The sequence below is a fragment of the Oryzias latipes genome, chromosome 7 (genome assembly GCF_002234675.1).
Source record: "Oryzias latipes chromosome 7, ASM223467v1".
Taxonomy (NCBI): domain Eukaryota; kingdom Metazoa; phylum Chordata; class Actinopteri; order Beloniformes; family Adrianichthyidae; genus Oryzias; species Oryzias latipes.
The window spans coordinates 31682679-31703584 of NC_019865.2; the positions used below are offsets into that span (position 1 = coordinate 31682679).

Below are 20906 nucleotides of genomic sequence, written 5' to 3' on the forward strand. Positions count from 1 at the left end.
TGTTCTTAAGAACAAAACTAAAAATGAGGAGAGCAGCTGAACATTTCCACATCAGGAGAACTTGAGAGACAATAGTTTAAGGGAACAAAGATGTTCTTTTTCTTTAGAATTTAAAAACAAATGAACTGCGGTTAACTAAGTTAAAAAGCTCCAATCGAATCGAAATTCGTTCAGAATGTGAAGTTTTGTGCTGATGATGCAATTAAAAAAAACCTCAACCGGGATTTTAATCTCTTTGTTCATCAGAGAATCACGTAGAAACGGAGGCTCTCTCTCTCTGTGCAGGCTAATCTTTGCTGACAATTTGCAGCAAATACGTAAAAGTTAAAAAAAAAAAATAAAGAACAGAAAGTGGCTGGTTGTACTCTGTCTTTTTTATTTCTAAATTCGATCCATGCGGCGAATTTATGGGGGAAAAAAAGTTTTTGATTGGCCTTAGATTCTGGAGGTTTGTGCCCAGATTGTGATGACAAACATGGAAAAAGACTAACATCAAAATCAACTGCCAGATGAAATTATTTAAAAGTAAAGATTAAACTTTGATTTATTCCCAAACAAGAGGACTTCTAATTATTTATTATGGCTGTTATTTATGATTCTGGTTTGTTCAGTCAGGTAAATAAATCAACAATCGGTAGGTAACAATTATATTTAATAAATGAATGAAAAACAGATGCAATTGAACAATAATATTTAGACACACACACACTAGTTTTGCTTTGGCTGACAGATGAAAACAATAAAAAAACAAATGTAGTTATTATTAAACTGCGCTTTAAAAATCCCTCAACGAACATCTCTGTCTTCCTCGTTAAACGTGTTTGGTTTTCCATGACTTAAAGGCTGTACCCCTGTTCCTTCAGGGGGCGTGGTCTGCATGTTGATACTGAGTCAGCCGAGGCGTGCCAGCACGCACGTGCTCCCAGCGGAACTGCTGCGGATTTACCGGATGCCAGGAAGTCTCGCGCACGTTGCCTCGCGCCTTATCACGGAACTCCGTTAACAGATACTTTGCGGAGTCAAAAGCTCGGACGAACCGTCGCTCGCTCGCTTTCTTCGACGGGCAGAACCCCGCGAGCCGTTTCCCTCTCCGCCAATCAGCGCGCCTCGGAGCGGCAACAAAAGCCACGCCCTCTGTTCTCTGCGCGAGCTGGAACATTTTGTTTATGACTCCAAAATAGTTGTTGCAGCGGCATCACTTTCCGTGCGGCGCCCTAACGTTTAACGGCAGCGAACACGGCCAGGCAGGCGAAGACACGTCGAACTTCAACAGTCACGAGCTTAAGTAATGACAGAAAAACACGGCCTCGCTTCGTGCTTTCGCTCGATAAAAAAGAAGTTATGGATATTTGCCACGGAAAGAAGAGAAGAAGAAAGGTAGGCGGCGGCAGCCGCACCGTGACCGCGAGGATGAAGCGGGAAGCGGCCAGAGTCCTCCGCTCTCTCGCGGCGAAGAACAACGGCCGCATGGAGGACGAGGACGACGACGACGGCTTCGCCATCGGCTTCCTCCGCTCCGGGGCCTCTCTGGTCGGCTCCCCGCGGTACAGCCTGCTGCGGGAGGTGGGTCGCGGAAGCTACGGGGTGGTGTACGAGGCCGTGGCCCGGAAAACGGGGGCCAGAGTTGCTGTGAAGAGGCTCCAGTGCGACGCCCCGGAAAACGTAGAACTAGCTCTGGCCGAGTTTTGGGCCCTAACTAGCTTGGAGAACCGGCACCAGAACGTGGTCCAGCTGGAGGAGTGCGTGCTGCAGAGGAACGGCCTGGCCCAGAAGATGAGCCACGGAAACAAAAGGTCCCGGCAGTACCTGCGCCTGGTGGAGATGTCCCTCAAAGGTACAGCTATTAGCAGAGCAGCTTCACGACTGAAAAGGAGCTTTACGGCAAAGGCTACACATGCTGTGACTGCACACCTTCAGCATGACACCATCTGATTTACCTTCAGCGTGACACTGATTTAAGACGTGAATGTTTCTGCAGAGTCATGTCTTCTGGCCTGCGTGCAGCAGGCGGCGAGGCCCAGCCTCTGAGGCCTGCTGTGAGGCTTTAAAGTGGCACAGATTTCCTGTCTGTGTCTGACAGCCACAGCACCTTCAGGAGGCGCAGAGCTTCCTCAGCCCATGAAAGAACATTGTGTTCTACACAGCTGCGTGCCACATCAACCTCCTTGCATGCACCTGTCCTCACATGGAAATGCCAGCAGTGCTTCCACCAGATGCACGTCTGTGTGTTCAGCAGTAGAGGGATGAGCTGGTTGTAACCTGCAGACGGTCTAACTGGGCCAGACCACCCTGCTTCTTTTCCTTTAATAGACAGTCAGTTGCATAACTGTCACCCTCTGACTATAGGTAAATTATGCATCTCTGAGCAACACACGGTTTCAGTCTCACTCAAAGGCTGCAGGTTTGAGCTACAATGCAGAAGACTTGCTGCTATTTATATGTTGTCTCAGCTTTAGTCTCAGTTCATTTAACCCAGTTTCAGGGAGCAGAGTGACGCAGTTTGTTGCTGTGGCACGACAGTGATTACCAGGGCAGGTCAGTGCGGGCAAATGACGCCACAATGCCCATATCCTTTAATGTTCTAAAAGGCGTTCATGTTAATAAAATGACTGCTGCAGCTTCAGCCTCATTTGGACAGAATTTGTGTTTTAAGTTTGCCATGTTTGCTGTGCAGTGTCTGTTTACTTGTTTACTCAGCCTGATTGCTGATGGATTCATTAGTTTGGCTGTGAGTTGCTCATAAACAGGAATTCACTGTTTTAAAAGCTGAATTACCAAATGAATGTTGACTCCCCTGGCAGTCTGACCCCAGAAAAGCAAAGATGAACAGACTGTAGTGTGACACAGTGCTGGTGGCATGTTCACGCAAAGGTGTGGGGGGGCCTAGCATGGTGAGCATCGTGTCACACGACGGTCTGTACTCAATAGACCACGTAACACCCTTTGAGTCACCCTGGGATGGGGAGGCCAGGAGCTCTGAGACATGTGTTGGTACCGAATGCTTCTAACTTCTGTTCTTTGCCTGGAATCTGCAGGAGAGCGCGTCCTTGGTTACCCGGAGGAGCCATGTTACCTCTGGTTCGTCATGGAGTTTTGCGAGGCCGGAGACCTCAACCAGTACATCTTGTCTCGGCGGCCCGACCCTCAGACCAACAAGAGCTTCATGCGTCAGTTGACAAGTGCTATTGCTTTCCTGCACAAGAACAACATCGTCCACCGAGACCTGAAACCAGACAACATTCTTATCTCACAGAAGTCGGGTACTCCTGTGCTCAAAGTCGCCGACTTTGGCCTCAGTAAAGTTTGCGCTGGCTTGAACACCAAGAGCAATGAGGAACACCCCATGGTAGTGTCTGGCAGCAAAGGAAGCAACCAGAACAACACTGTCAACATCAACAAGTTCTGGTTGTCCTCAGCTTGTGGGTCAGACTTTTACATGGCTCCTGAAGTTTGGGAGGGTCACTACACGGCTAAGGCGGACATTTTTGCCCTAGGTATCATTATCTGGGCCATGATAGAGCGGATTACTTTCATCGATGCGGAGTCAAAGCGTGAACTGCTGGGCACCTACATCCGGCAGGGCTCAGAGATCGTACCGGTAGGGGAAGCTCTGCTGGAGAACCCCAAGATGGTCCTCCACATCCCCCAGAGGGCCCGGAGCTCCATGTCTGAGGGGGTGAGGAACCTGCTGCAGGACATGCTGGCAGTCAACCCTCAGGACCGACCAGACGCTTTCCAGCTGGAGATGCGGATGGACCAAGTCACGTGTGCGGCGTGACGGACTCCTTCACCCCCACACTCCCCACCCTATCTTTTTGTTTTTTACCCCAAGCAGTCCAAGAAGGAACCCTTTCTTTTCCAGGTAAGAAGATCCCATTCCTTCATTACTTCTAGTTTTTTTATCCATATTCTTTGGCTAACCAGCTGCAGCTAAAGAAAGTGTTTGGTTATTTATTCTTTTTCTTTTTAAATCAGAAAGTCTCATAGGGCGGGGGGGTCAAAGGAATGAACTGCAGCTTCTGTTGCTGCATTGTTTAAAGAGGAATGCGCTCTGAGACGGCGCTCACTACCAGGTTAACTGGGAACCTGCTAATCTCTTCTGACGCAGCTCGTCTTTCTTGTCCTGATCAATGTCTGGAAGGTTTCTGAGTGAGACTGCAGTTGGTTTCCGTTTCCTGCTCTGTTTTGCATGATTCAGCGGTTCAAAGCTCCACCTTAAGGAGGAATGCCAGATTGTGTCGGCTCCAGCGGTCAGACTGGTCAGGACAAATCAGGGTAAAGTCTGAGATAAGAAGCTCTGTCCTTTTCCGTGACTCAGTGATAGACAGGACTCACACTTGTGATCACTCAGTCCATTGTGAGCCCATTTTGTTTCATGTTTTCTCAAAGAAGAGGACAGGGCCATGAAGCTAAGGAAAAATATCACCAGTTTTTTTCAAGTTTTCATTGTAAATAAAAGTAGATGGAAGGGCAGATTTACTTTGATTTATGCAAAATAGATTAAAAACAAGTACTGGTGGCAAATGACCCATTCTGCTGCTGCTTTTTATCTGTTCGTGTTAAGTTGAAGGAGATCATCAGCATTTCCAAACCAATAATGCTTTTGGAGTTCATGCTGGAGTTGAATACTTTCAGGAAATGGACAAAACCCAGATGTTCTCAGTATTTTCACAACCCCTAGAGCCGGTTGATGCAAATGCATGTCAAACCACTTCAATTAACTATCTTAACTCAGTTAAACATCTACTTGAAAGCAAAAACATGAGTGAAAATTTATTTTTATAATTTGTAATAAATTCAGGCTTTAAGGGGGTTAAATGTGACTCATGGCAGCGTTAGTTCTTCCAGTGTTGTTCTGTAGTGTTGCCTGTGCTTTTGCCCTGTTTGGGGGGATTGTCCATCTTCATACTCCATACTTTCAAATCTTAAATCCTTTCCAAATCGCTGATCAAAGCTTCTCTGCTCAACCACATCACCATCTTGGTTGGTTATCTGTTCAATTCAATTTTATTTGTAGAGCCCAAAATCCCTGCACGGTGGCGCAGTGGTTATCGCTCTTGCCTCACAGCAAGAAGGCCCCTGGTTCAAGTCCCGGCTGTGGGACATGAAAAACAACATCAACGGGGGACCTTTCTGTGTGGAGTTTGCATGTTCTCCCCGTGTACGCGTGGGTTCTCTCCGGGATCTTCGGCTTCCTCCCACCGTCCAAAAACATGCTTCATAGGTTGATTGGCAACTCTAAATTGACCAGAGTGTGAGAGTGAGAGTGAATGGATGTGTGATTGAGGATATTCTACCCTGCAACAGACTGGCGACCTGTCTAGGGCATCCCTTGCCTTCGCCCAAGTGCCCGGGATAGGCTCCGGCAACCCCGTGACCCCGAAAGGGAATAAACGGTATGGAAAAAAAAATGAATGAATAGACCAAAATCCCAACAGTCGTCTCCGTGGGTTTTGTACCGGTAATTGTAAAGCAAATGTAAAATCAAAAGGATCATAAATGCATATAATTCAATAAGAAGATTCTAAACTAAACTGAACAGACTAAACTAAACTGGCATCCTCCCCCTTAGACCCTCCTTCCCTGTAATGAAAAATTACAAAAAAGAAAAAACAGATTCAGGAAATAAAGAAGAAACCTCAGGGGTGTCAACATGAAGGAGGGATCCTCCCCCAGGACGGACAGGCGACATACCAGAACTCTTAGATAGAATTAGCTTATCTAAATCTACAACTACACGTTTGAAAAGTCCAGCTGTTGAGCTTCATCCAGATGGAGTAGGGGGGCAGCTGGGGGCGTGAGACGAGCCGGAGGCAGGATCCACGGCCAAGTGTAGGAGCATAGGAGCGCTGTATATGAAGAGAAGATCCAAAATGAGCTGGGCAGCACATTTCATGTCATAATGGAACCTCACAGTTCAAGTCTTAAAACTTGATTCTTTTGGTTTGTTTTTCTGCATAAACCACAGATGGAGCTCTTGCTCCGAGTTTTCTGCTTCACAAGGCAATTTGATCACTTTGGTAGCACCTACTCGGAGCTCACCTGTTTCTCCTCCTGGTTTATCTGTGTCATGGTGGAGGTAAATACACTGGCTCAAGAAAAACCAAGTCAGTTCGGGCATTGGAGTTCAATGCCAAACAAGCCAAACTCATCTGCTCTCCATGACCCAACAAAGGTGGGACTGGCATTGACAGCAGCTGTGTAATCAGAGGGGAGGAGGCCCTCTAGGCTGGTACTGGGAACCAAGCAGGGTACAGCAGGGCCCTGAGGGCAAACCGCCTGACTTTGGTTAGATGCACAGTGGATGTGTGTGTGTGCGCATGTGCGGGCGTGCATGAAGCACAGAACAAGTTTCAGAGATACAGAAACTGAGCAGGCAGGTTCTGTGGCACAAAGCTAGGTTCACATTAATGCCATGCAGGGTGATGGAGTCCCAGACTCCCAGCTGCTTCCCTCCAGCCCTGCTTCTGTTTTTCCCTGCGTGGGCTGGTGTTCTGCTGCAGGAACCATACAGCGTTCTTTGGGTTAGCACAAGGAAGAAAACAGTTTTTAGGATTCTGTGTTCAAATTTTCTCCACGTTAAACTAAAACACCTGGGCTGCAGACCTGTACTGGTCCGTGGGACGGTCGCTACTTGGCTTTAGAGAAAAATAAAACGTTTTCTCCGTTTTATTTCTAATCTGATTGTGAAGGAAGTTTTATTTTAGAAAACCACTGAATCATCTCCACCACATCAGACTTGTTCTTGAAGCATGTATAGTTGTTGGGTCGCGTTTCCACGTGCACCGTTTACTAAAACCCCCACGCTAGCAAAGTTAACACAAAGAAAATATGTTTGGAAAGTTTCTTTTCATAAAAAGTCAGTGTGGAAACTGAACAAGAGTCCTCAACTTTAAAGAAAAACTAAATCTGCATTTAACAGAAAAACCAGGAGTTTTTACTCCACATATGGAATTATTGTGACAGTTGTTCCCACAGACCATAATAATAATGAATAACATTCAGTAACTGGTGGTCTAATGTTACGACGCTGCTAATAAAGTTGTTCAAACAATGGGTCCCATTTATGCTTATATTCAGAACTTTTTAGTTTCATTTGATAATTGTGCTTTTTAAACCGAGAATTCCTCTTTTAGTAACCATTGAATTTTTTGTATTTATCCGTTGCACCAGTCAGGCAAGTCGGTAGTTGGGGTCCTTTCTTATTTTTATTTTACCTTCCACTTTGACAGTAATGAGGAAAATCTAGTAATGAGGAAAATGAGAATATAAACGTGGATCTGTTTTCCTCTCATTTGGAGCGCATTCCTTTCCCGAACTCGTCCAACCCTGATGAACTGGTTTCTTTTTATAATAACAGCCTTTTAGATGGTCTTAACAATTTCGCTCCTGTAAAAACATGGTCTGTTTCGTTTGTTAAATCTTCCCCACTGGTTCTCCCCTGAACTCCATAAAATGAAAGCCAAATGCCGCCAGTTGGAACGGCTCTGCAAAATAACTGGCTCTCCCCTTCATAAGGAAATCTACAATGAACTTATTCTACAATACAAGGACTTGGTTTCTAACACTAAAACACGAACTACTTCACTCAACTGATTGATGCAAATAAGGGAAATTCCAAAATGTTGTTTTCTCTAATGGATAATGTCTTTCAACCCCGTAACAGTTTTCCCCCTCATTTTTATTCAGATGAGCACTGTAATTCTCTTCAGTTATTCTTTAACCAGAAAATTCTAGATATCAAACAGCATCTCCATTCCTCCACCTCTCCTCCCACCCAGTCTGACTCATTTTCTGTAACTCATATATTCACTTCCTTTCTCCTCCCAGATCCCAGTGAAATTTCCCGCCTCATCCATAAGTCCAAACCATCCACATGTTTGCTCAATCCCCTTCCAATATCCCTGGTTAAATCCTGCCTTCCTTCTCTTCTTCCCTTCATTTGTGCCATTATCCACTCCTCATTGACATCAGGTATTGTCCTCTCACTCCTCAAGATCGCTGCCGTCAGACCCATCCTAAAAAAACCCGGCTCAGACCCTAATTCCTTTCATAATCTTCGTCCTATTTCCAACCTCCCCTTCATCTCAAAAATTCTTGAAAAAATAGTCGCCTCCCAACTTTCCCATCATCTCACCCAAAATGATCTTTTTGAACCTTTTCAATCTGGTTTCCGTCCCCTTCATAGCACAGAAACTGCCCTACTAAAAATCACCAATGACCTTCTCCTTGCAGCTGATTCTGGACTCATCACCATCCTCATCCTCCTCGACTTGAGCGCAGCATTTGACACCATATCTCACTCCATCCTTCTCCACAGACTTTCAGCCCTCGGTATCGAGTCCACCCCCCTCCGCTGGTTTCATTCTTATTTTTCAAGCCGCACTCAGTTTACTCAACTGAATTCTTTTAAATCCCAACCCTCACTCATTTCATCTGGTGTTCCTCAAGGTTCTGTTCTCGGTCCCCTCCTCTTCATTACCTACCTGCTATCCCATGGCAATATATTTCGTAAATTCAATATTGATTTTCATTGTTTCGCGGATGACACTCAGCTCTATCTGTCCAGTAAACCCAACTCTTTTATTCCACCTGCCTCCCTCTCCTCCTGCCTGTCTGAAATAAAAACCTGGTTCACCCTAAACTTCCTCAAACTTAACAGTGATAAAACCGAATTACTCCTCGTAGGTTCCAAATCCACCCTTTCCAAAGTTTCTAATTTAACCCTTTCCATCGATTCCTCTCCAGTTTTCCCCTCCCCTCAAGTAAAGAGTCTGGGTGTCATCCTTGACAGTACATTATCATTTCAATCCCACATCAATAGCATTACTCGGTCAGCCTACTTTCATCTACGCAATATTAATCGACTCCGCCCCTCCCTCACCATCCACTCCGCCTCCATTTTAGTTCATAGTCTGGTCACTTCTCGTCTCGACTATTGTAATGCTCTTCTCTATGGTCTTCCCAACAAAACTCTAAATAAGCTTCAGTTGGTCCAGAATTCAGCTGCCCGCATCATCACCAGAACCCCCTCCTTCCATCACATCCCTCCCGTTCTCCAGCAGCTGCACTGGCTTCCAGTAGCCTTTAGGATTAAGTTCAAACTCCTTCTCTGCACTTTCAAAGCCCTCCATAGCCTGGCTCCCTCCTATCTCTCTAATCTCCTCCATGTTAACACTCCCTCTCGCTCTCTTCGGTCTTCTTCCTCCCTTCAGCTCTCTGTCCCTTCCGACCGTATGGTCACCATGGGGAGCCGTGCCTTCAGTCGCTCTGCTCCCCAACTCTGGAACCCCCCCCCAACCTCCGTAACACTGACTCCTTTTTGATCTTTAAATCCAGACTAAAAACCTATCTGTTTAAGCTTGCATTTCCGGAACACAATTTCACATTTTCTGTCAGCTGATTTTACTAATGAATCCAATTTATTTATTGTTTTTAACATGTTGTGATTTTATTGTGTTTTACCTCTAACTTTGTACGGTGACCTTGGGTGTTTTGAAAGGCGCTTTTAAATAAAATGTATTATTATTATTATTATTATTATTATTATTATTATTATTCAGATTCTAATGGTTCCTACATGAAATCCAGAGTACAACTCATGTTTAAAGCAGCTGCAGATATTTTAGAGGATAAAGATAAACTTTACCCCTCAAGGATTATGGAAACTGGAGGCTAAAAAATCAGATGGCCATTTGAGCTTTGTACAGACTGGTCTTTTTATGTCCATGGCCTGAAATGGGTTGGGGACCACAGGTCTAAAACATGAAAGGGGGTTGGCTGTGTCAGGTACACAGGTGTGGCGTCACACCTGTAGACGTGGATCATGTGGCCTGTGGATGTTAACAGCATTGGTTTCGCCTCCGTACATTTAATCAGTGCTGCGGTTCTGTCCCTCTGGGAACTGAGTAGAACGGTATTGGTCCTCTCAAAAGCTGGATACTCGTCCAGTCGGCTGTAGCCAGAATCCGCCGCAAACCCAGATGAGAGCAGAGAAGAAAAAACGTCTTTCTGATCCTCCACCCAGCTTCACCTCCTTGAACGGCCTTAATGGAGGCGTTTGTGTTGAAGATTGTTGACAGACTCGGACAAATGTGACAAATGTCTTTGAGTGCCGCTCATGGTGGGGAGGGTGGGGTCTAAAGTGCACCCCCCGTTCCAACACAACCAAGTACAGATGGAAATAAAATTCTGTTTATGAACCTTGGTACAAGAAGGTTAATTGCAGACAAGAGTGTTTGGTTGGTGGGAATTGAACACAAAAAATGAAAACATGTCTTAGAAAATACAAAATGATGTAGATGGAATATAGAATTGGATTCCTACAAAATAAAACTATTGTTTTATTTAATGATACAACAACATGACTACATGTAACAATAAAAAGCTTTGTTTTGATGTTAGTGAAGTAGCCTATTTTTTAAAATTTAACAATTTTAGTCATTCCAAAATATATTCTGATATATTTTTAAATTCTAAATTTATTTTTACAATTAAAGATACAAATTAAGAAGGCAAATTTTATTAGCATCTTGTTTTTTTTGTTTATTATTTAATAATGGGCACCTTTAAAAAAAAAAAGTTTTAAAAAATGTAAATATTTTTTCATTATTGTTAATGTTAAAAACTTTCAAGATAAAACTCATGTCAGTGTGGTTATTGTGTATGAAAGACGCATTTCTAGTTTAGTTTGCTGAGTATTTTAGTTCACAAAATGCAATTTACTATTCATTCAAAAATGAATGGTTGGTTGTACAATTTAATTTTTAGTTTTATTTTTAGATGTAGAAGAAAGTATGAAATTGTAGGAACATTATTAGAGGTGCTAGAAATAAATGAGTTTTTTAGTGATACATTTCATTTCCTGTAATGTTACTCTGAGGGGACAAACGATTCATCTGCAGGCCGACTTTTTCATTCTTTTTCTTTCTTCAGTCACAAATGTTAGGAATAAATCTTCTGAGCAGTGAGTAACTCCATATATCCCCAGAGAGTGTTTTTGGAATCTGAAAGCGGGTTTTTCTGCGTTTGGTTTGGTATTTGGGGCGTAAACTCCTTCAAAGAGCGGCTCAGTGACCCGAGTCGCCCGGCGTCATCTGCCTCAAGCGGGCCTGAGCGCCGCAGCAGTGGTCTATTCACGCCACAATCGCCCCTCCGTTCGCCGTCCTTTGTCATCCTCTGCCGCAGTGACATAACACCCAGCTGTGGGGGGGCATGTTGGCCTGGTTCTCAGAGCACGAAGGGATAGAACGTTATGCAACAGGCCCACAGGCCGGCGGCGGCTCAGCAGAAGAACCCGAAGGATTAGTGACCATCAGCACGGTGGGGGGGCGACGTATGCACTTGTCTGCAGTTCAAGAGCTGCTGCTGATGGATGAAACACTGGATTTGTGTTGGTAAACTAATGTGTGTGTGGGTGTGTGTGTGTGTGTGAGGGGGGTGTGTGCGTGATCCTCAGTCTCTGGAAGAGTTTGGAGCTTCAGAAGGACAGAACCAGTTCAGGGACCAGACGTCTTCCATCTCCATGGTTTCAAACTCCTGTTACCAAAATAAAAGATTTGTTTTGGTGAAAACATTTGTGTGTGTGTTGGTGTATGTGTTGGTGCCGGCATCTGGGGGCAGATGCAGTGATGCACATTAGACAACAGCCTGAATGAAGTCTTATGTAACCCGATCAAAAAGAGAGGTACTGCTCTGTAAATTCAGAGGTTGTGTTGAAATGAAAGGCATTTACTGTATGAAATAGCTGACCGTGCTTCATGCACCATGCGCTCAGCGTCCGTCATCCTCATGTAGTGGGTTAGCAGCAGAAGAGCCCCGACCTTTGAATTTTCTGAGAGCTAGCGTACGTTTGAAACTAAGATCATCACGATGGCTAGAAGAGCGGTTCAAACACTTTAGACTGAACGTTTATTTTTAATAGTCTTTTCAAAACTCAGGATTTAATGTTGGCATAAAAACAACTGACAGACTTTAATTCACCTGGGTTAATATTTTAGGAAAAAGTAAAACCTCTAATAAAGGCTCCAGAAACACTTTACAACAGACCGCCTTCCTAACTGAACTACTGTGGCAGCTTTTCTGCAGAATTTCACAGTAAAAGCATAACAAACAAAAGAAAATACAGGTTTTCCTGGAAACGCCACATTAACCATTACTTCTCTAGAGTTTGAATCCCACATGACAAAAGTCAGCAGTTCAGCATTTATGTTGATAGTTTAAGGAATGGTTGTGGTGAGTCAATGGAAGAATCACAACAAATTCTGTGTTCACTGGATTTTTGTGAAAACTGCAACTAAAGCTTTACACCCCCCCCCCCCCCCCAGCTGGACACTAGCAGTTCTGCTGCTGCGGTTCAGGGCTTACAGAGGCTTTGGTCAGGAACATTTTGTCCTCCCCCCTGTGCCAGCCATGTGCCGCCTCTGCCTGAAGCAGGCTGGGGCTCTGTAAGCTGCAGCCCTCCCCATGTGCTCACTTCAGTCCTTTTCCAGTAATTTTTTGGTTTTTGGACAGCGTCGGGTATCTTTCTGCAAACTGTGGAAGTTTGAGGGTTCTGTTACAACTCTGCTCGGCCCAGTTCAGAAGCCATGAAATGCTGGGGGACTGAATTCATAAGACTTGGTACATTATGTTCTGTAGCAGCTCAGTCAGCGGGGGTATACGGAGCAATGGGACCACCTCGCTCCCATCCTGGAAGAAGGGGGCGTGGCCTCAGCGTTTTGTAACAGGCCCATAAAAGTCAGCTTTCAGTCAGAAGCTTGTAAATATTTCCTCTGGGCCCCGGGGTTCAGAGCCGTAAAAACAAGTTGTTACGTAAATCTGCAGAACACCTCAGTGAGGGAACAGCCAACCAGAGAGGAAGAGCGCCCGTCACACGCCCCCCTGTCCAGAAAAGCCGCCACAGCACTTTAGAAAAACATGGCTTCATCCTCCTCGTTCATGTCGTCTAACAGGTTTACACGGTGGTAATCTGCTGCGGCTCAGCGCTGCTGTGTGCCGCTTTTTCAGTCACAGCATCATATTGAGGAGAAAGCAAGCTGAAGAGCTTCTTCCTGAAGTGTAAATAATGAATGGAAGGAGGCGTGGTCAGCATTTGACACAGGAAGCCATGTTTGACAGCAAAAACAAAGGAGGATCCTCTAATCCATCTTTGAATTGGAGGAGTCTTCTGCTGCGTTCACAGCAAACGCCATTCAGGCGGTGAAGTCACGTCTGCTGCCTCAAATCTGCTGCTGAAGGCTGGTCCAAAAATGTGAACTCTCTAGGCGCGTGTGGGAGGAGCTACTGGTTTGGCCTCATCACTACATAGAAGCATTTACTGTACATCTCGATCAGATTCATGTCACCGACATGTCGTGGGCCAGATTGGTCCCCGGTTGGTTGACACAACACATCTTCTTTTCTGCGACGCCTACAACAGGCCATATCACTGCACTCAGAGGGCACCGCATGACCACTGATGGCGTCTTTACGTTGACTTAGCATTAAGACTGGATGACCCACGAATGGATGCCACACGAATCGCGTTCGGTGTGAATGCAGCTCAAAAAAGACACGATTGGGACATATTTTCAATTTAATGAAAGTTAGTTCTGGTGTCAATGACTAACACTGTCACTGCGACACCGCTCCCCCTGCTGGTTCATCACGGCGGTGAACAAAAATCCCACACAGTCACAGCTCTATTTGACACATTAATATGCAGCCGTTTCTGGTTTTGGTTCCTTTTGTGTTTGTGCTCAGTCCAGACTGCAGCAGTGATGATTGTCCTGGTGTGTTCAGTGGGTCTGATGCTTTCAAACCACCTGACTTGAGTGCTTGGTGCTTGATATCTTCCTGTAAACCTCACTGCTGCTGCTCCTCGCTGTTGCTGCTGCTCCTCAGTCACTCCGAGCATCCAGGGTCATCCTTTTGTATTTTTGCTGTTTTCAGAGCAGTAAAATAATCCACATGGTCCTAAATGTTGTTAGACGTCTGAGAAGCCCGTTTTTCAATCGGCAGGTTAATCTTTACTCAGAAGTGCATTCTGGGTAAGCATGTACAGTGCATGTGTGGAGGAAGCTCCTGCTCCTCATTCATGCTTCCAGGCTTCGTGCCTCCTGCTAAGCTTGTTCAGGTCATGTTATGCAACTAATGAAAGCGGAACAAAGCACAGCCCGACTGAGCCGTAGCGTGCAGCCGCTTGGCTATTATTAGAGCCAGCTCCAAACTGTAGCTGCACGGTTCCTGGACTCAGACACTGCTGCACTTGGTTTGAGGATCTGCAGTTGTGCTCCTGTCTGTCACCTGTGGTTGTTGTTGTGGAGGTTTGGTTGTGTGTCAGTTGTTGACCTGCCCGTCTCTTTGTGTGTCAGCAGGTTCCTCCGTGCGGTTGTGGACTCTGAGGAAAAAGGGACTCCAGTGAAATGAACTGTGAAGATGCTGAACCTGCACATTATTCCAGACATCAACCGGACTGCAGCAAAGCCCCCCCCCTTCAGCGACTGTGTGTGGGCGGGGCCTCGGTGCTGCTGATGTTTTGGTTTTGACCCGCTCTTCCTTCCGTGTGCATGTACTCCACTGTGATTGGTGCAGACTGAACTGCACCACTGCATGGCTGCCTGTCTGTGCCCCCCAACGCCTCGTGCCTTAACCCCCCCCCCCCCCCCCCCAACACACACCAAGTGCGATCGGGTCCTTCTGTGAAAGGGTTCTGTTGGTCATGGAAAGGATGCGTGAACTGTGCAGAACCCAGAAAAAGTCCCTTCTGTCTTTAGCTTTGAATATGCACCTTTTCATGGAGCGGCCATGATGTCACAGAGAATGTTTGAGCCCCCACTGTCCTCACAGACACACAACAGCATCGGCTTCTGTGGAAGCACGTAGTTTACCGTTGGGTGCCATATTTCAGTGGTGGGGGTGACTTGAACAGGTCTAATTTCTGGAGGTTAGAACTTAAACCTGACCCCCCCACCCCCCAACCAAACAATGTGAGCGTGTGGACCAGTCCTGCTGGACGTTCGTTCCTGCTGATTCCAAAGAGTGCTTGTAGAACCGTGAGCGAGCGAGTGGTCGTCACGGAAGAGCGACGACGGCAGAGCAGTTTAGGTGCTTTGAATGTTTACCCAGGTTTGAGGTCAAGCCCATGACCTTTTAGAAGCTGCAGCCATCAGGAGACCCTAGAGCGTCATGCTGCTGGTTGGGCTCAGGGTTAGCAGAGAAGCAGGTGGTGCAGCTGCACCACACCACAGCAGGATTGACACAGGAAATGAAGAGGTTGACCATCTGGAAATCAGCCACCGTCTGCCTCCTCTTCCCTCCTTCTTCACTGCCGTACTCTGAGCTGTTCAGTGCTGAGACGTCTGTAAAGTCAAATTCTGGGCTGAAAAACCTCCCAGGAAAAAGGCAGAATGGAGGGGTTGAGGTAGTTTTCTGGTGCTTCAGCCCAGACTTTGGTTTTGTCAGCTCCTCAGGGTAGTAGCTGTAGATTTAGAGGCGTGTTTGTTTGCTCTGCACTCGCACATCTTTAGAAAGTTTCCTCCTAGTTTCTGATAGCAGGAGCCCTTCACCCAGACGGGAAAGACTCTTACCTCAGGCCCCGTCTTGGTTTAAACAAACCTCGAACAGCCATAGCTTTTCGTTTTGGGTGTTAAAGCTTGATGTCTGCTTTTTTCATTGACGCGTGCAGTGTCCTCTCCTTTAACTGTCGCATCCAGCCAGACCCCCGAGGGTGTCCAAAGCCGGGAGCTTCTCACTTTTCGTTTTTGATGCCATCCGGTGGCACAAAGACTGAGTTGCAACAAATGGAATAGCCTCCATCTGCCACCAGAACATAGGGCTGCTGTCCAGAACAGACTCAGTTCTTCAACTCAAATGCTTGTTTGCTTTTTCAAAAAGATGATGCAATATTTAATTTTGTGCAATTCTTGACAAGGGAAAGAAAGTCTTGAAAATGAAAACCTTTAAAAAGTCTCTTTGACTGTATTCCTTTAGATGTTTCTTTATTATTTCAAAGGGTGAATTGGTGACATTTTTCACAGACAGACGGGTTTTCTCATGTTTGGAAGCTTCTGAAAAAGCTGCTGTTTGACAATCGGTCTGTTTCAGTTCAAGTTGGACCAAACGCGTTAAACGAAGTTGACTTGAAGGTTCACGACGGTTGCCTCCCTTCTGAATTCAGCCAAAGCTTGGGAGGGAAAAGGTTGAGCTGCAGATGCTGGCTGCTGCCGGCCGGCCTTTCAAATGTGATGGTGTGCTCTCAGGAGAAGCTGTTCTCCTTCAGGATGTGCTCAGCGCTGCTTCTGTCTTCCCCACCTGCAGAAAGCTCCCCTTAGATCACTCTCACTCCACGCTTCCCCTCCTGCTGTGTTTCTAGGAGCCAGTTGATGTAGCTGTTGTCAGTCTGTCGATGTTTCCACTTGAACACTTTATGCAACAGAAGGTTCACGCTTCACCGTGAGCGCTGCACAGAACCACAGCATTCTTTCTCCACTCGTTGGCATTTCTTTGACTCTTCGTGCATAATTCCAGTGTGGACAGAAATGTCTTTCTGTAAATGTTTTTGTTCTTAAAGCTGACGGGAGCCAGTCGATGTTTGACAAGCATCAACTTTACTGTAAATATGTTTGACAACTTTTCTTGGAATAAATGAAAAAAAGAAAAAAAACCTGTCTCGATTGAATTTTGTTCAAGATTGAAATTGATTTTTGACACTTTGAACTCTGGATTTAGTCTTCTCTTTTAATGCAGTGATAGTCGTGTTTTACTGTAGTTTTGCACCACCAGGTCATTGTCCGTCTCAAATTCCTGATATTAAATCATCACTTCAGTTTTTTGACAGTCTACCAATTCAGATGCTTAGCCGTGTGGTGCTGATGGTTTTCCACTCAGGAATTGAGCTCTGAACAGACAGAAAATCAAAGGAACTGTTTGATCTTCACTTCCTGATTGTTGTTATCCATGAAAACACAGTAATGGGTCAAAAAGGCGCTTCTTCTTCAGCCTGTTTATCATTTCCTCACACGTTTACTGATTATCTTATCATTTGTCATTTGAATGATTTGTTGAGGATGAGCGCTGGTTCTGATTGGACAAACCCACAGAATTTTGTCTTTAGAACTTCAGAACCACAAATAAAGGGCTCAGATTTGTCCCCAGTGCTGCTGGGAGCAGTAGTCCATCATTTCTCTGTGCAGGCTAACTGACTGCTGTGCTTTTCGGGTCTGTTGTTGCCAGTAGACTGTACTCAGGCTAAAATGAAGATGTTTGTTTTAGCGTGTCTGTGGCTCATCACAGTTTGTTCAGGAAAGACGAGGGAAAAGCTGTTTCCCACCGTTTGCCTGTAATCTCCTGGACCGTGGATGAATTCATCCGCAGGCTTTGCTTGTTCTGCATGTTTCAGGCTTCATCTGCTGCTCACTTTTCCATTCTGTTCTGGAAAATGCTGAAGCAGAGGAGAAACAGACAGTCATCGCTGAATCAATCATCTGGGTTTCTGATGTAAAAACAATATGGAACTAAGTTAAGAAAAATATGAGCAGTGATGCTTATGGATCCCCATCAATCCCATAGAAACAATGGAAAATATGGAAAAATAATGAAATAGAAAACACAAAGCTGATGTCAAACAGACATCTGAAGGGGAATAAATGCAGAAAGGGTTTCCATCCATCTTCCTCCGCTTATCCAGGACCGGGTCGCGGGGGCAGCAGTCTAAGCAGAGATGCCCAAACTTCTCTCTCCCCAGCCACTTCCTCCAGCTCCTCTGGGGAGACCCCAAGGCGTTCCCAGACCAGCAGAGAGACGTAGTCTCTCCAGCGTGTCCTGGTTCTTCCCCAGGGTCTTCCGCCCAGTGGGGAAGGGGACTCGATGCCCGAGCCACCTCAACTGGCTCCTCTGGATCTGGAGGAGCAGCGGTTGTACTTCAAGCTCTCTGCAGATAACCAAGCTCCTCCCACTTTCTCTAAGGGAGCCCCCAGCCACCCTACAGAGGAAATTCATTTCAGCCGCTTGTATCCAGGACCTGGTTCTTTGGGTTATGACCCATAGCTCATGACCATAGGTGAGTAATGGAAAGAAGATCAACCAGTAAATTGAGAGCTTTGCTGAAAAGGATTTCTATTGCAGCATTTTAATAAATGAATGCTGTTTTATCAGATTTTTTTGTTCTTAATAAACAACCAAACATCAACCGTCACACATTTTAGATATAATAATCAAGAATTTCCTTGATTTCATGTGACTTAATCACACGTTATCTACCAGCAGAAAGTGTCATTCTTCCTGCTGTAACCATTTCAGTTTCTTTCAACCAATCTTCTGTTTAGTGGACTGAATGATTTCTTTGTAATATCATTTAGAACAGTTTTACCTGATGGAGCGACTCCAGTTATGATGCTTATATTGATATAAAGGACAATGTGGACTGTTTCACACATCAATTGATGGATTGTTGACATTTTGTTGATCAGATCAAACCTGACTGATCTTTCAAATAGAAAACCAGAGCCCCCTCACCCACATCACCCAGGGCCACCTCGGACCTAGAAATGGTTCTGCTTTGGTATTTGAAACTCACTTTTTCTGGCCTGAAGGTCCATTTCAATGCTTTTCTGAGAAGAACTGAATTTGAGTGGACTCTGTGCTGCAGCATCAACGATGGTAGAAGAAGGAAACATCCGTGAGAAGAGGTGTGCACCCCTAAGCTGATCAGCTTCTCCAGAACTGAAGGTTCACTGTTTGTGCAAAAGCTACAGTCAGTCAGTGACGTGAAGCTTTCTGCAACACTTGAGATCAAATCTGAGGAGAGAACACCAACTCCTTCCTTCACAGACGTTAACGTGCAGCATGCTTCGTCTGTCCCGTTTGAACAGGTCTTCCTCTGGTGCTTCACTGAGCCTCGGTGGCCCCACTGTGTCCTCAGGCTGGAGAAGCCTCGGCCTCAGTGGAGCGGAAGTTCACAGGAATGTGGGAACCAGAGCAGCTCTCTCTCACGGCACGACGTGAAACAAAGCTGATAGACACGGTTTGTTGTTCTGTCACTCAGCTCCTATTTCCTCTACATTATGCAAAAAAATGTATATGTGTGGATGTGTGTGTGTGTGTAGTTGTGTGTTTATCTGTGTGTATCCGTGTGTGTGTAGTTGTTTCAGTACATCTGTGTGTGTCTGTAGTTGTGTGTGTGTGGGTATGTGTGTGTGTGAATGTTTTTGTGTGTGTGTAGTTGTGTGTTTATCTGTGTGTATCCGTGTGTGTGTAGTTGTTTCAGTGCATCTGTGTGTGTGTGTAGTTGTGTGTGTGTGGGTATGTGTGTGTGTGAATGTTTTTGTGTGTGTGTAGTTGTTTCGGTGCGTGTCTGTGTGTGTGTGTGTGTGTTTGTGTGCATCTTTGTGTGTGTGTGTGTGTTGTTGTGTATTTATTCACATCTAGGGGGAATTGGACTTTAAATATCTGATTGGTCAACTATACATTAGGACTTAAACACTGTCCACATAACCTAACCTGACAGAATCAAATTTAAAGGATTTATGCTAAAGTAACAAGCAAACATATGTTTTCTATGCAACTGGAATTGTCATTTTAAAAGGTTAGAATAAATAAATAAATGAGTTATTTAACATTAAGGAGTAGTTACATTTATTTTTCATTACAGTTATTTACATGTATAAGTTACCTCTGGCCCTTTGAGGACAGCCACTATGCTGATGTGGCCCTCAGTGAAAATGAGTTGGACGCCCCTGGTGTAGAACATCTCCATTGTGGGTTCAGTGAGACAGCAGTGAAAGTTCAGCAGTTCTGCTGTCCTGATGTTAAAGCACCTCAAAGCCTCTTTCTGTTTTTTAATTGCTCAACTTTTTCTTGATATTCTACATTTGTCTGTGCTGCTTGGAATCCTTTTTTTCTGCAGTTGTGTTTGTTGATTCTGTGTGACTCCGGTTCTCTGGTCATTGTGTAGACTGGCTGTTTGTGTAGTTTTCAGCCTAGTCGGTTTTTGATCAGGGGCTTTAAAGGTTTTGTCTGACCGAGTCACGCTTTGCTCCATTCTTACATCTGTTCCGAATCCCTGAATGTCTGTCCTCAGTTTGTTTGCCCTGCATCTTTTTCTCACCCTTTGTAGTTTCTTTATTTTGTTTTTCATTGTTTCGTTTTTTCTCCGTCTGTTTGTTGGTTCAGGAGTTCTCGTCGACCCACCTGGTGTTATTTTCTGCCTGGATAAACTCTAAATCGGGTTTGACAAACCAGTGAGCATTCGCTGGAATCATTTTGACAGATCATTTGTTTTGCAAATATTTGAACACGTTCAAAATTGCAGCAACACTAGGATAAAGCTGAGCGATCGACTCACGCCAAACCCTGAAGACTCCTGAGAACTCGCATGAACACTGTTCACATTGGACTCTGGGAGCAGGTCCAGAATGGGTTTGTCCGGATCCAGATCCAGCTCATGTAGTGGGAGCAGACACTGAGGTCCAGCAGGGTGGGGCCGTCATGGTGGGGGGCTGATGGGGACATGTGCACGTCTGGGGGTCAGTCTCGCTCTTAGAAGCCCCTTCAGGGAAGTCGCCTGGGTAGATTATGTGTTGGGGGGATGTACACGTGAACACAGGACACAACAATGTTCTGCTTTCTTTGTGTTCAGCTGGATGGTACATACTGTCCTGAGAGCTGAGGGATGGGGGGGGGGCTCAGAGGGGAGGGAGGGGCTGCTATGCTCAGTGAAATGGCGTTAATGTCGGGACAGCTGCAGGGGTGGGGTGAGTGGTCTGAAGATGGTAACAGCTGTGACATGAGCACAAAGCAACCAACCAGGGCCGGAGCAGCATCAGGGCGAGACGCTGGAATTTTTATTATTGATGAAGGTTTCCTCTCCAGCTCCACACGTTTCAGCGGGAACAGCGCGTTCTGACCTCTGTGCTAAATGGTATTGA

General features: G+C 45.4%; 1 protein-coding gene across 2 annotated transcripts; it reads left to right on the forward strand.

Annotated features, from left to right (window-relative positions):
* The first annotated feature begins 762 nt into the window (after positions 1 to 762).
* On the forward strand, positions 763 to 16645 carry LOC101172961 (serine/threonine-protein kinase 35). 2 transcript variants are annotated; one of them, XM_011472978.3, is made up of 3 exons: positions 763 to 1834; positions 3036 to 3862; positions 14355 to 16645. In XM_011472978.3, the coding sequence occupies exons 1-2, from the start codon at positions 1342 to 1344 to the stop codon at positions 3776 to 3778; spliced, it is 1236 nt and encodes a 411-aa protein (XP_011471280.1). In that variant the 5' UTR covers positions 763 to 1341; the 3' UTR covers positions 3779 to 3862; positions 14355 to 16645. The 2 variants fall into 2 exon arrangements, with proteins under 2 accessions (XP_011471280.1, XP_004086386.1); XM_004086338.4 differs by having other exon boundaries at positions 14358 to 16645.
* Positions 16646 to 20906: the final 4261 nt, after the last annotated feature.

What these genes read in the sequence shown, in the direction of transcription:
- LOC101172961 (XM_011472978.3), top strand. Translation starts at nt 1,342, where the DNA reads ATGGATATTTGCCACGGAAAGAAGAGAAGAAGAAAGGTAGGCGGCGGC. An exon ending in GGTGGAGATGTCCCTCAAAG is followed by an intron (nt 1,835 to 3,035) that starts GTACAGCTATTA and finishes TGGAATCTGCAG; the next exon opens with GAGAGCGCGTCCTTGGTTAC.